This window comes from Haliaeetus leucocephalus, unplaced genomic scaffold (assembly GCF_000737465.1).
Source record: "Haliaeetus leucocephalus isolate CR32 unplaced genomic scaffold, Haliaeetus_leucocephalus-4.0 Scaffold162, whole genome shotgun sequence".
Classification (NCBI taxonomy): domain Eukaryota; kingdom Metazoa; phylum Chordata; class Aves; order Accipitriformes; family Accipitridae; genus Haliaeetus; species Haliaeetus leucocephalus.
In genome coordinates, this window is record NW_010972598.1 from 946,197 (window position 1) to 961,334 (window position 15,138).

The 15,138-nt window shown below is 39.1% G+C and overlaps 1 protein-coding gene across 1 annotated transcript in view; it reads left to right on the top strand.

Moving 5' to 3' along the window:
- The window catches only part of HNRNPU (heterogeneous nuclear ribonucleoprotein U (scaffold attachment factor A)), a 14,296-nt gene extending 1,714 nt beyond the window's left edge, over nucleotides 1–12,582 (top strand). The window contains exons 2-14 of the mRNA XM_010562941.1: nucleotides 271–393; nucleotides 523–596; nucleotides 3,025–3,164; nucleotides 4,689–4,788; nucleotides 5,889–6,001; nucleotides 6,418–6,681; nucleotides 6,913–7,032; nucleotides 7,520–7,648; nucleotides 8,012–8,180; nucleotides 8,713–8,952; nucleotides 9,401–9,603; nucleotides 10,808–10,879; nucleotides 11,291–12,582. Of these exons, the coding sequence (XP_010561243.1) occupies nucleotides 271–393; nucleotides 523–596; nucleotides 3,025–3,164; nucleotides 4,689–4,788; nucleotides 5,889–6,001; nucleotides 6,418–6,681; nucleotides 6,913–7,032; nucleotides 7,520–7,648; nucleotides 8,012–8,180; nucleotides 8,713–8,952; nucleotides 9,401–9,603; nucleotides 10,808–10,879; nucleotides 11,291–11,344 (1,801 nt within the window). The 3' untranslated portion in view covers nucleotides 11,345–12,582. The remainder of the gene's footprint in view (nucleotides 1–270; nucleotides 394–522; nucleotides 597–3,024; nucleotides 3,165–4,688; nucleotides 4,789–5,888; nucleotides 6,002–6,417; nucleotides 6,682–6,912; nucleotides 7,033–7,519; nucleotides 7,649–8,011; nucleotides 8,181–8,712; nucleotides 8,953–9,400; nucleotides 9,604–10,807; nucleotides 10,880–11,290) is intronic.
- The last annotated feature ends 2,556 nt before the right edge of the window (nucleotides 12,583–15,138 follow it).

Consider the following 15,138-nt stretch of genomic DNA (forward strand, 5'->3'; position numbering starts at 1 on the left):
GGGGATCTCAACATTGAGGGCTGCACGAGCTGCTGCGTGGTGTACTGGCTGCTTCTGTCGTGGATCAGAGACGATTTAGCAGACAAGTTTTGCATCTTCTGAGAAAATTCCAGATACGGCTTCTTATCTTAGTACAAAGCAGAATTTTTCTCTAGGGTGCTATTGCTTTTCTCGTGCTGTAGGTTCTCACAATTTCCAAAGTTGGAAGCGTCGTATAGGATTTTATTCCCAATTAAAGAGTTACTTTGTGTAGTTAAAATAAATCATTAATTCTGTTACAGGAGATGCTAAAACAGAACAAAAACCTGGTGAGAAAAAGAGGGGAGTGAAGAGACCACGTGAAGACCATGGCCGTGGATATTTTGAATACATTGAGGAAAATAAGTACAGCAGGTAAATAAACTTGATGCTGGGCAGCATTTTCTGAATGAGGAGAAGTAAAGTACAGAAATGCTTATTTTAGCAGTGTCAAAATACGTGTAGCTTTATTATCTTTGGTTTCTTTGCTTTTGTTTTGTTCAGGGCCAAATCCCCTCAACCACCTGTTGAAGAAGAAGATGAACATTTTGACGACACAGTGGTTTGTCTTGATACTTGTGAGTAAACATGCTTTCCTTTAGTCTGGAAAGATGTGGTGTTACGCTTTTAATCTTAAAGCCACACTTTCTGAAATGTGGGGTGAATACATTTCTTGACTTTCACCACCACGTAACTTTAAAAAAAAATTGCAAGCGGTGTTTCCACCCATTTTCAGTATACAAACGAGCAGAAGGGTATATGGGTCTTACATTAGCAGTAATAAGCTTGGTTTTCCTATGAAGTCTGTGATATTGTACAGTTTTCTGAAGAAATCTTAATGAAAACACTAATCTAGTGTGGAAACTAAGCTGGCCAACTGTCGAGTGAGCATGGAACACTCTAGAAACAGCTTGAGAAGCTAACTGTATAGTACATGAGCTTTGCACTTCAGAAAGTTCTGAGAGTCAATAGTGTAGGTCATTACAGTAGTACAATTTGTGAAGTGAGCATCCTGTGTGACCTGCTAAGGCCCTATTTATGTACCAACCAGTGGAGTATTTTTTCATGTTTTCTGATAAATTTAACAACAACAACAAAAATCAGGTAAGGCCTCCTTAAAGTGACCCACTTGTGCAACCTGGGAGTTTGGGGCTGGCGGGGGTGCTTTGTGCAAATGGGATGGCAGAGAGAATTGGTCAGAAAGGGCATAGAAATTGAAAAGTACCTACAAACAGTGCCAGGGGCGGGGGGAGGGAGGTTGAGGCAGATTATAAATGTTACTGTTATTGTGATGTACCATGACTGGGGCAAAGTTGACATTTGTATTCATGAGGGTAAGTATAAGGACTTAGTGCATTATTAGAAAACTTGAATAAGTGATGCTTGAACTCATTGGATTCTTTAAGTGCCATGGAAGGAAAGCTTAAATTTTGGCATTATCTGGCATATTTGCTGGTAGATCCATGTGTTTTTTCCCCAAGAAATGTTTTTAAATGGAAGGAGGTATTAGTTTACAGCTATGTAAATTGCTGAATATGCCATCCTTGACATTTTGCTAACTAAATCTCAAGTTTCTAGCTGCTAACCTGGTGAGTAGCCACCTTTGCAAGAACTTCTGATTTTCCCAGTAACTGAGTAGTAGCTACTTTATTATTATTATTATTTCTAGTAGAAAGTTTTGTTACTGGATAGACATTGTGATTTAGTTTAAAGTGTTGACAGACTGCTTGGAGATCAGAATCAAACATAGCTTCAAGACTGAATTGTGTAACAACTTGGCACTCTCTTTTCTGGACCGTAATGATCCAGACATATAAGAGGTTTAGCACTCTTAAGTGCTTTTTATTACCTGTGTCTTACAAGGAAGCTGTAACTTCAGATTCTGTTCTCATTTGTTGTTCTAAAAGTAACCTATACAGGTGGGTTTCTTCTGTATTATTTTATCTGGTTTTCATGCAATAAATAACAGAAGTACTAATGAGAAAACACTTGGATCACAAATATTGTAGTTGCAACTGGGGATGGCTGTATGCAAACAAAACAAGATCTCATGCATGAGAGTTACCAGTCATACAGGGAAGACTGCATTTTGGTGTACTTGGGCAGCGTGTGGATTTTACACCAGGGCAGAACTCCCTGCTCACTCATTTCACTCCTTTCTTGTAACTGTCAAATAGGTTTGGAGTTTCTTCTATGGATTCCTTGCTCTGGGGAATTCAAGTGCTATATCCTGCACCTCATGTTACCATTTCACAATGTCTTTCTGAAACCTACTAGAAGATAAATTTGAAATTTCGTGGTGTGCGGCTCTGAAGAAGTCTGCAAAACAAAGGTTTCACTTAAGTTCTTGGAGCGATAGGTGAATTCATAGTGCAGATTGTGTTCTTGGGTGAAGTACATTCTCTTGCCACATTCTGTGTGCTTAACCTATCTGCACTTGACTTAACTGACTTTATTTCAATTGGCTTAATCTAATTGGACTTGATAATTGACTATATTAACCAAAGACAGTACTACTTTCAGTGCTTGAGTAAATAGGAACACAAGTATTTTTGTTTCTCGGCTGCCCTTAGGTTTGGGCATGAGGGGTAAGAAGACTTCAAAAAAGGTATCTAGCAAGTAATGCAAAAAGCACAGCACAGATTCCTTTGCTCTGTATTGATGGAAGTATCTCAGGTAACTGAAAAAAAAAAGTTAGAACAGATGAGGTGAAATTCAGGTTTTTAAGCAGATAGAAAAAAATAGAGGGAATTTGGTGACAGGAGTGAAGATGGCACCTTGAAAATTATTCTTGTTAGCTAGCTTTTCCTAAGATTTTTGGCTGAGCTTCAGCCTGCAGCTCCATCTAGGCATGTGTTCAGTTGCTTCCTGAAAGATGCTGAGCACTTGCTGACAGTTTGTCTTGAAAATCACCTTTGAAAGCTGAAATCACCTTTAATGCATAACATTGGACAGCTGTACTTTATTTTGTAATAAGAGTAAACGGAATGATTTTTATGTTAACAGATAACTGTGACCTGCATTTTAAAATCTCAAGAGACCGGTTTAGTGCTTCCTCTCTGACCATGGAAAGCTTTGCTTTCCTTTGGGCTGGAGGGAGAGCCTCCTATGGAGTTTCTAAAGGCAAAGTCTGCTTTGAGATGAAGGTGAGTTAAACTGATGTTTTATGGGAGACTGTTTTGCATGCTTAAATATAATACTGTTTATATTTGTCAGTTTTTTTGGACTTAGCTGAAACTATTTCAGGTGAACAGGACTTTCAGAAGGCCTTCTCTTAGAAGCCTGTGAAATGGTTCTTGATAAAAGATTGGTCAATTGCAAAACTGCTTCCTCTTCTATAAGAACTTCCATTTAAGAAAAAAAAAAAAGCACCTTGCATTTGCCCTGAATGTGTAACTTCTGATCTCATTTTTGAACAAAGAATTTTATTTGGCACCTCATGCATCAACACTTGGAAGAATTTTGATACTTGCTAGTCAGAAGTTTGCATGTACTTTCTGAAGATTACAGAAAGCTTGGCTCTTTTTTTTTTAAGGCATATAAAGTATCCCAGCAGTCCTTTTTCTGTTCCTGCTTAGTCTTTGAGTTTGACCTGCTCAAAGCAAGGATTTGGGCTAGATGACCTCCAGAGGTCCCTTCCAACCTGAATAATTCTGACTTGTGTATGCCGTGCATGTATTTACAGATACTTGAATTTTGAGAGCGAGAGTTCTCCTAAAGGGTGAGAATGGCGAAGAGCAATCAGCGTTGTAATAAACAGATTTCTCCCACTTTTTGGCAAAAGAAGAACAGGAGGCATAGAGTTTGGTTTTATTTATTTATTACTTAACAATTTTAAAGGCTTCTTTGCATATGATGTGCCTGTGTATATAAAGGCTTACTCTCCTCCTCTAGTACTTTCAAATCTAACCACTACCATGAGGAGTGGGTAGTGATCCCATTCTCCATGCTCTTTCATTGAGTGATTTCTGTGTTGGTACCTATAACTTTGGAAGGCCAGTGAAGTGAAATTGATGACAGTATTTATTGCCCTGTTCACTTTCAAATCAGTTTCACCTCGGTCACCTGACTGGAATAGTTGTGGAAACTGGTAGGATGCTGATAAGTTTTTCACTTTAGTTTCGTGAAGTTTGTAAAGGGAGTTAGAAAATAGCTGGTTGCCTACAAATTCCAGTGCTTTTAGGTGGCTTTTTTTGAATCTGGGTATGTTGCTTGGAAGCTGGTAACTTGCCCAGGAAGTCTGCTTACTGTGGAAAGGGATGAGTGTAGTATTTTCCCCAGTCTTGGTAAAGCAATTTTTTTTATCCATTACCACATTTTATTGACAAAGTTAATTTCCTATTAATCCCAACTTTATGGCAGTTATTTTTTTTAAATACATGTATACATCTTTGTGATTTTAATACAGTGTCAAAAGGATTAAGGCATTTGGCCACTGAGAGGGACTGCTATGACTTAAGTGCTTTGAAGGTATATGGTATCTTGCATCTTCATTGCTCAGTCAGTCAGGAGATGCAACTATTTATTCATTAGCTTGTGGTTTCACGTACTTAAGCATGTTTATTTTTGCAGAAAGTGAAGTGTAAAGCTTCCAGATGTTACCTTTGTGTTTCCATCTTGTTAATGTCTAATAAATACTACATACCTTTTAATGAATAATTTAAAAATAGGTTACAGAAAAGATTCCTGTTAAACACCTGTATACAAAAGACATTGACATACATGAAGTACGAGTTGGCTGGTCACTGAACACAAGTGGAATGTTGCTTGGTAAGACTTAAACATTTGGTTACTTCTGTATTATTGTGTATATGGTTGAAGTTTTGTCGTTTTTTCTTAAGCAGATGGGAAAAGCTTAGCAACTGTAGTCTGTGTGTTCTGAGAAGTCTTATCTTGAATCGTTCCCTGGTTGTGGTACAAGAAAGTTTATTACTGGGACCAAATAAAGTCATTAAATACTCAGGCCTGTAAGGAGTACATGATTTGAGAGTTAATTCTTTCAGTGGTCAGGTGTGGGTTGTGGAGAACATTCTTTTGAAGACCTGACAAGGTTAAGGATTTCTCCTTTTCGTGTAGTGTCATAAATAGGAAGAGGGGTTTCGCAGCCCCTCCCCCCCCCTTTTTTTTATTATTCAAAGGTGGGGCATGGTATAAGATTTAACCAGTGAAGAAAGATTCCTGGATAGCTACATTATAATTCTTTTGACTTGGGGGCAGAATCCTCATTTCTGAAAGTAGCTAGGAAGAAGAAAGTACAATTTCATTAGATACATGGGAACTGATCATAATGGTATTTATAACTAATACTTGCTGCTGAGACATATGTTTGTGGGAAATGTATATGAATTTGGTATGTTCTAACAGCAGCAGCAGCTTTCTAGTTAAGTACTTAAGTTCCACCTGGGTCCTTGTGTTTGACACTTTCTGTTAGCTTGTTCCTTGCAGCTTCATACTCAGTTGTCGCATAGGCTGAATGTCTGCTAAACTCCCTTTAAAATGGGGAGGGGTAAGTGCTACTGGAGAATAAATTCAGAAAGCCTTTCTGACTACGTTACAGGTATACTGGTGCATAATCAGGTCTTCAGAGTTTAAAAATACTTGCTCATTTCTTTATGTGGCAGTTCAGTTTTATGTCAACATGAATCTGGAACCAGCAGCATAAGGCTATTAAAACTGGGATGGGGGAGATACTGCTGTTCTATCTCAGGTGTCAGTATTCTTGAATACAAGAACAAGCTGTAGCTGTTTAGGGGTCATAGCTTGTTTTGGCATTAAAAAAACGTACTGAACAGCAGCTTACTTACGTAGCTGTGAATTGATTGTATTTCTAAAAAATGCCTATTTTTAATAAGTTTAAATTATTTCTTCAGGTGAAGAAGAGTTTTCTTATGGGTATTCTCTAAAAGGAATAAAGACATGCAATTGTGAGACTGAAGACTTTGGTGAGAAGTTTGATGAAAATGATGTGATTGGATGTTTTGCTGTAAGTTTTCACTTATATTTTCTTTTGAGGAAAAACATCCTTGAATTTTTAGACTGCTTTGATGTGAGAAGCCGTAAACCAGATACAGGAAGAACTTGGAGCAAGACAAGTTGTTTACTATAGGGAGGAGGTAGAAATAGCAGGCATTATCAACAGTGACTGTTGTCAATGTGTTAAGATTTTATATTCACAGAGAAATGTCTTCAAAGCCTTTTAGAAAAAAATAAATCAGATCTTGAACGAGATGATCATTGACAGTAACTCATTTTAGGAGAAAACTTTTAAGTAGATCCTTTATAATAAAACACTGTTGCAGGAGTTGAGTGAATATAGCCAATATAGTGAAATGTCTAATATAACTTTATAGTGCGAGGTGAGTAATTTTATCCAAACTAATGCTTTGTCTTGAAAACCAGAATTTTGATGGTGATGAAGTGGAACTCTCATATTCCAAGAATGGACAAGAGCTTGGTGTTGCATTCAAAATAAGTAAGGAAGTTCTTGATGGGCGGCCACTCTTCCCACATGTTCTCTGCCATAACTGTGCAGTTGAGTTCAACTTTGGTCAGAAGGAGGAACCTTACTTTCCTGTACCTGAAGAGTATACCTTCATCCAGAAGGTTCCCCTGGAGGATAGGGTCCGAGGACCAAAGGGACCTGAGCAAAAGAAAGATTGTGAGGTAAGTTTCTCATTGATAATCTCAAGGTTGTTGAGATAGATGAACAGAAGTGGTGGAGTTTAAGCAGACTATTGTACAACACTCCGACCTTTTTGATTGGGAGCTTTAATACTTGGTATCCGGTGACTCTTCATCACCCCCCACTCACTTTCCATTAGGCTTGCTGGTCTAAGGTGCATATTAAAGAAAACCTTTGAACTAGTATCTAAAATACAGAACCTGTTGTCACAGGTGGTGATGATGATTGGCTTGCCTGGAGCTGGCAAGACTACCTGGGTTACCAAACATGCAGCAGCAAATCCTGGGAAATACAACATTCTTGGGACAAACACTATTATGGACAAAATGATGGTAAGTGATATTTCTTGGTATGTTAAAGACTTGCTGTAAATCCAAGGTCTTTGGCTGCCATGGGCTTGTTTTGTATCAAAGAAATCTGAGAAACCAGCTGCTGGTTAGCTAGTGACCATTAAAGTTTTGTTGTCTTGCTGAGCTGCCAGCTCATGCATGGCACAGCAGGATTTGGAAGCTTTTTGTGGTACTACATACTTAAATAGTCAACAGTTGACTGTTTCTTCTCTTTATTTTGGTGTCCTCAGAATAGAACGCTTAGCTTTGAATTAGTAATGTAATGAGTATACCTTAGATTCAGCTGTATTGATTCACCTAGTGTCTTTGTTTGTAAAGCTCTATGTCTTATGGAGGCTTTGGCAATTGCAGTTATGAGTTTGTAGCTGTGGCCTTGAACAATCCTTGAAGCGAGGTGAAAAGCATTTAGCAAAGAAAAATGTCAGCCACATGTATCGGGGCTACTTAACTCTGGGAAATCTCTCTGTAGGTTGCAGGTTTTAAGCGGCAGATGGCGGACACTGGAAAACTTAACACACTGTTGCAGAGAGCTCCACAGTGTCTGGGGAAGTTCATTGAGATCGCAGCTCGTAAGAAGCGGAATTTCATTTTGGATCAGGTAGAAGCTTCAGTGAAAAAGGGTTAAGGAAGTTTTGTTATAGGCTGTAGTGCAGTAATTAAATGGGATTAAAGTTACATTGTAATAGCAGTTGTTTCACTTACTACTCATTCAGGGGACGCAAAGTTGAGATATTACTACAAATGCTTGTCTGAACTTCTCTGGATTTATGGGATGTGGGAGGAATAGTGTTTTAACACGTGGATATGAGCTCGTAACTTTGCATTATGCAGCATCTTTATGTCCAGTTATTTGTAAACTTCATTGCAAGCTCTTGTAGAGGTGAAGTCTATACACCATAAGTTGACTTCCTTAACTCTTACAATGACAGCTACGTGTAGTAAGTTACTGCATTTTTTTCAGACAAATGTGTCTGCAGCTGCGCAGAGGAGAAAAATGTGCCTGTTTGCAGGCTTCCAGCGCAAAGCAGTTGTTGTTTGCCCAAAAGATGAAGACTACAAGCAAAGAACACAAAAGAAGGCAGAGGTGGAGGGAAAAGATCTTCCAGAGCATGCAGTTCTCAAAATGAAAGGCATGGAACATAATCCTATACTGTGTTTTAGGATGCTGAGTATCTGTTTAAAGGATTAAGTAAACGTGAAGTCTAAAAAATCACTTTATCTTAAACAGTTGTACTTAAACAAAACTGGAAGACTATTGTAACTTGTAGGACAACACTATATTGTGTTCCCTCTGCTGCAGTCCTTAACACTACTCAGTTATGCTGATATGCTTCATGCAGATGCACAAAGCTGTCTTGGCATAAAGTGCCCTATATAAGTGACGTATTTGGCAGAAACTGGTGTTCTGAGTGGAGGCTTATAAAAGAAAAAAGATATAGGCAGAATGTTTTCAAGGTTTGGAACAGTACTGGCAACTCCATGAAGACCTGTTTATTTCTTTTGTCACTGTTACATTTCTTAAATGTTCAGATTACGTAATTTTGTCCCTATGCTGAGGGAATGCAGGGGGGTGGGAGGAAGAATGGGAGAAAGGTGGTTAAATTATGGCTTTGGTTGTAGCTGAATGTAGATGCTGAATACTCAGTGTTTTTGCAATTATAGGGAACTTCACACTGCCAGAGGTAGCAGAATGTTTTGATGAAATAATCTATGTAGAGTTGCAAAAAGAAGAAGCTCAGAAGCTTTTGGAACAATATAAAGAAGAAAGTAAGAAGTCTCTTCCACCAGAAAAGAAACAGAACACTGGCTCAAAGAAGAACAAGAAGAGCAATAAAAATCAATTTAATAGGGGTCAGAGAGGACGTGGAGGATTCAACATGCGTGGCAACTTCAGAGGGGGAGGTGAGCCAAGAAATAAGCCTGTAAATTTTGGAGGTTGTTGCTGCTGGGGGGAAGAAAGGTTGTAGTACTTGCATTGCAACTATTGCTTAGTGGCACCCTTGATTTCAATTTCAGTAAGTTTAAAGTATTGGTGCAAAGATAGTTGTCCAATTTTAAAAGTTAGGATTGTCAAAATCCTGGATTACACTGTCCATGTGGTTTGAGGCACAGTTTTGAGTTTTTATGTTAGGTTTGGTGTTTGCTTATGTGCCAGACTGTACTGGGGGCTAGTACATGGTTAAGTTACCAGTTTTCATTATGACCAGATGACTTAATCTTTGCATTGAAATTTTTATACTGAATTTGGATGTTTTATTTCAATACCATCATTATTTTGAACAATAATCTTCACGTAAGAAGTACTTGGAGAGCTAACAATTACTTGATTGAAGTAACTCTCTCCCTGCAGTCCCTGGCAATCGCGGTGGATACAACAGAAGGGGAGGCAACATGCCTCAGCGAGGTGGTGGTGGTGGCGGTGGCGGCGGTGGCAGCAGCGGTGCAATTGGCTACCCATATCCTCGTGGCCCTGTCTTTCCAAGCAGAGGTGGCTACTCAAACAGAGGCAACTATAACAGAGGTGGAATGCCCAACAGGGGAAACTACAACCAGGTGATGCTTTGGGGGGATTTATTAGTTGAACTACAGTAATTTGGATGATGTTTGAAAGGTTTGGTGGCTGTGAATAGCCACCAACTTGGTTGTGGTACTACACTAATCCCACACTGAAAGGCCTAGCTTTCTAGTTTGTTGTGTGTGCCCAGAGCTCTGAACATGGCCTAAGAAGTTCTGATGCTGATGTGGAGGTTCCATGTTAAGACTGTACCTCTGTCCTGTTAAAGATGAAGATTTTTAGGTCATGTGTGTGAAGGCTTGTGTTTGATGTTTGATTTTTTTCTCTCTTTTTTTTTTTCTTTCCTAATTTTTTTTTTTTTCTCCAAACAGTAGTAACCGTTGTTTGGCCTTAGGGTCAAGATGTATCTTTATCAAGCATTTAGAGAACTTGCTGGAAATAGCTCTGGAGAGAGTCTTTGTTTTGGTGTCTGGTATCAAACATAACTAGTAAAGATATACTAGGCATGGTCTTAACTGATGGAATATCAGTGGAAGTATTTGAAAACATAATTTTGATTACTGAAGAGCCAGCAGATGGAGCCCATGCTAGTAAACATGGCTCAGGTTTGTCTAATACTGACAAACAGGGGAAATGCACTATTTTATCTACTAGTATCAATGTCCCTTTTTTTGTACCATAAATTGTACTTGAAGTTTTGTGGACTAGCTCTTCCGTTTTCAGTTGTATGACCCATATCCTTTTGTCTGATCAGATAACACATCCTTGTAGCAACTACAGCCTTTCCTAACTAAAAATAGGCAAGCTCTTGTATTTTTAGTTGTCCTGGTGCAGTTCAGCAGCTGGAAATAGGGTGAGTCAAAACTGGATTAGCCAGCTTTCCAGAACACTGGCAACAACAGTTTGAGCTGGCTTATTAATTCTGGGGTTCTTGCTCCATGTTTAAGAAGCAGTTCCTTGGAGGAGGGGGAGAGGCTTTTGGTATTCTAGTGTTTTTCGGGTTTTGTGGTGTGGTTTTTTTGTTGTTTTTTTTTGTTTTGGGGGTTTTTTTTGTTTGTTTGTTTTTTTTGTGGCAGGGGGGTGGTGGTGGTTGGGGGTTTTTTTTAACCTCGGCCTGATACCTTGTATTTGAAAGATTCCATATGGTCTGTGATGGTTTGGTGGTAATAGAAGGATTGGTATTAGTACACTTCTGAAAAATCTATATAGATGAAGTAGTTAAAAACTGTTGTCCTCTTGCAGAACTTCAGAGGAAGGGGAAATAATCGTGGCTACAAAAACCAATCTCAGGGCTACAACCAGTGGCAGCAGGGTGTAAGTAGTCATAACTTTACCTTTTCACTGATTGTTAACTGGAGTGTTTCAAAATGCTGTCTGAAATAATTAGATGTGTAATCAAAACTGGATAGCAGAATCTTTTAGTGCTGGGTAATATCACTATAAATAGTTTTCTGTGCAGAACTTAATCTGGCTTGATGGTCTTGATATATCAAATATCAGCTATGGCTTACCCGTCTTAATGGCATGTAGTATTTGGCTTCACATTACTACTGTGAAGTGAACTCTTAACTGCCTTCAGTTGTTAAGGAACTTGCTGCTATTTGGGAGGGCTTTAATCTTCTCAAGTTCCAGAACTAGATGTTTGTTAAATGCTTTTTTTTCTGTAAGAAATGTAACCATTATGTGATTACAGGTTAAAATTAACTATTTATCCATTTATTGCAGCAATTCTGGGGTCAGAAGCCATGGAGTCAGCATTATCACCAAGGATATTATTGAATACCCAAATAAATGAACTGATACATATTTCTCCAAAACCTTCACAAGAAGTCGACTGTTTTCTTTAGTAGGCTAACTTTTTAAACATTCCACAAGAGGAAGTGCCTGCGGGTTCCTTTTTTAGAAGCTTTGTGGGTTGATTTTTTTTCTTTTCTTTTTTTGTACATTTTTAATTGCAGTTTTAAAGTGATTCGTAAGAGAACCTCAGCATTGTGCACGATAAGAGAATGTGTCAGTATTTCAGGGTTCTACATTTTATCTGTAAAATGTGACTTTTTTTTTACCACAACAAAAGTAAAACGTTGCTTTGTACCTGGTGTCTTTTTATTAAAGAATTTTCTCCTTTTTCCCCATCCCCCAATTTCTAAGAAACAGTCGTGAGTCATGTCACAATACGATAGAAATGTTAGCAACCAGATTCGTACAGAGGCTCCTTAGTAGCCCTCATGAATACCATGAGATTATGTAAAGCTCCATATTACACTCCATCCTCTCTATGAAGCTTCTGGGTGGGGAGGGGAGGAGGGGGAGGTAAAAGTTTCTGGCAATAACTAGGACTTTTTTGTAACATTTGGAACTCAATGAGATGCTGGGGGCAAAGAGGAAACCTGGGGCTAAATAGTGAAGGTGGAGTGTATGTAGAAGCTCTTAAAGTTGTAAAACTTGGTTGCATTATTTGTGGAGGCTCAAACTTGTGAAGGTACAACACCATAATTTCTTTTCCATTTGTTCTGCATTTTGATTCTGAAAAGAAGCTGGCTTTGCCCATTTCTTATTAAACAAAACTTGTTGTAAATCCAGTTGTCTAATGGGATCTATATGAAGTTAGCTGTGTGTCTGTATAACTCTTTCCCCACAAAATACTGTATACCTAGTGTGCTTGTAGTAGTTACTCCACCATTTTGTAAGCTAATGAAACTGTGAGTCACCCATTTTATAGCTAATTTTTAATCATGTCAATTCTCAAATGGGTGTATCTCCTTAGCCTGCTGATTCCTTTTCTCTTTAAAGAAAGTGGGTGGAGAAATTTAACTCTAGACGTTTGTTTGCAATAAAATAAATTCATTTTACTCTTGTTTTGGGATTGTTGCCATCAAGGTCTAAAATCCCTTTAAGGCTATAAAGAGGAAGAGAATGTATGAAAGCAATGATGTTGGACAGTTTTAAAGTCATTACTGTGTACATGCTGAAATACTTGTGTTTCTTGGAAAAAATCTAAACTGGTGGTTGCTCTGTTAGAGATATATCACGTGTATAATCTCACAGCTTAACATGGTTATATGTATAGGGCAGAAGTCTTTTGAGTTGCGTTTGCATCATGTAAATCCACTTAACCTATTTATTGTAAAATAGACATCAGGGAAGGAGTGGGGGAATAAACTGGACAGGGGGTAGGACAGAAGGAGGGTTGTCATGGAGAATGAATCCTGGAGTTGAACAGAGAGCTTCAATTTGGTTTAACTGCTATTTTGTTCAGACTTAATGCTTTTGTAAAATTGTAGTGGCGATGTTAGCTGCTAATTTCCTTGCATTTTAATGCCGTTAAGACAGGGGAGAGACAGAACTGTCCTAAGTGGGACTCGGGGGTACATGTGTGAAAACACACGTCGCTGCCAGCATCTGGGCGTTGGGATTTGCCTGCTGAGTTCGTTCCTCATGGCAGTGTACAGACTAGCAGAGGCTTACCAGCAGCAAGCTAGACCTCGAGCCAGTGTAGTGTGCTTTAAACTTTTCTCAAATGTTAGTCCATTTCTAATAGTCTTCAGAAGTAAAGTTGTGTTGCTCTTCTAGCCTTCCTAGCAGATAACACTGCATATTGACATTAAACATGAACAGCACCACCCTCCTTGTTAATACTCCTTTAAATCATCCCTTTACTTTGAATGAGAAAAATGTAAATTGTTTTTAAAGAAACACTATTTAATGAACTAGAAATGTGGGGAATCTAAACCCAAATCTGTTTTGCTGAAATGGAATTTTCTTCAGACTTGCAAAAAAAGTTTAGTGTAATTAAAGTCCATCTCCCTTCTACCCTCCTCACAAGAACTAACACTTTGTATGGAGTGCTGATCCTTTGCTTATTTTGGTACTCTATAAAATGATATAGTCTTAAACTGAAATATAAGAGCCTACACTTACTATGTGGTTGTAAAGCTTGTATTTTAATTCAAAAGTCGGATGTTTTGTTTTCAATTCTGCAATGTATGGTGTTTAAAAAAAAAGGCACACAAGAGGAAATGCTTCAACTGTCTTGCACTTGAAAGAGGAGTATCTGTTTCTACTAAAAATACTCTTGTATGAAAAAAACCTGTTTTGGTAAGTTCAGGTACAGGTGTGCCTGCGTTCTGAGGTACAGAATTCAAAAAAGCTTCAACATAAGCACTGCTGAGGCAGGTGCACATACCTCAGAGAGGGGACAGAAAAGTCCAAGTACAGCCCTGCTTGTTACTGCAGCAGAGCAGAGAGCAGCATGTGCATGTGGTTGTGTCTTCCTCCAGCCTGGGTCCACCCACAAAGGAGAGACTCCCTTAATTTATCTTGGCTCCGATTATTCCTAAAGAAGGGATTTATTTTGCCATGTGAAAATGGCTTGTATAGAAAAAGCTACCTGGAAAATCACCAATATTTAAAAAGAAACCCAAACACTTAAATCTGCAGTTTGTGTTTAACAAAGGCAATACAAAACTTAGCTGTGATGGCTACAGAAAGGTGAGGAAAGCCCAGCTGTACGTTACCAAAAGGAGAGCGCTGAGCCATCTGCCAGGTTGAGTAACTTCTCGCAGCTTACAAGGACTTGTTTACATGAGAAGTTCCTGTACTAGAGGAGCCGTGCTGCTGGCAGTGGTGGTGCAGATGCTAGTGATGTACAGTAGGGGTTTGGGGTTCTTGTGTGTTCAGTTTTCTTCTAATAGAGTACAAACTGGCTTTGCTTTTTTCTAATTGAGTGGTTTTTGGTTGGTTTTTTTGTTTGTTTTTTTTTTTAATGGAGTCCAAACCTGGAGAGCCTTGGACCTGGTTCGGTAGCAGTAGGAACGTGGCGTATGCTGTCTGTGCAGCTGTTAACAGCAACGCTGCTGCTGGTGGTACCTTCCTTGCAGCCCTGTCTGCTGAAGCTGCTGACATGTCTCATCTTACAACAGGTTGTAGCCACCCCACATTGTGTGATGGGGCCATGTGTGCTTAGCTGCAGGCTGGAGGCAGGTCTGTGGTGGGTATCTCGAGAGGAAGTTCCCACTTGAAAAAATACTCCAGTTGTATTTCTGCCTTTGCTAGTAACAGTTGCTAGGATAAGCACAGTGTAAATGGAGGTGTTTCCCTGAGGCACTGTGGTATTGGTAAGGGGCTGTGTCTTGGGTGCTCTGAGGGTAAATGGACTCCTACCTGTGGGACATCAGGGCCTGGCTTTTGTTCTGGGGTGCCATGCGCGATCCCTGTTGCCAAACCCCAGTTCTGCTGTTGTGAGCTGGTCCCTCTAGCATGCTGCACTGCTCCTGCACTGCACAGGGAGTCCTCAGCAATGCTGTCGCGTGTGTGTAGGAGCTCGGTGCAAGCAGCACCTGAACACGGGTTCCTTTCAGTGCCTACTGCAGAATAATTCTTGATCAGCAAAGACATTTTTAGAAATTCTGCCCGATTTTTCTGATAGCAGAATGAATTAAACCAGCATTTTAACAATGCCACATGCAGTCCATGCCACTTGCATAAAAAAAAAAATGTCTTCATGGTGTAAGCCACTGGTTTGTTGTTTTTTTTTTAATCTCTTACAACACTCTTGACCAATGTTTTTAACAGAA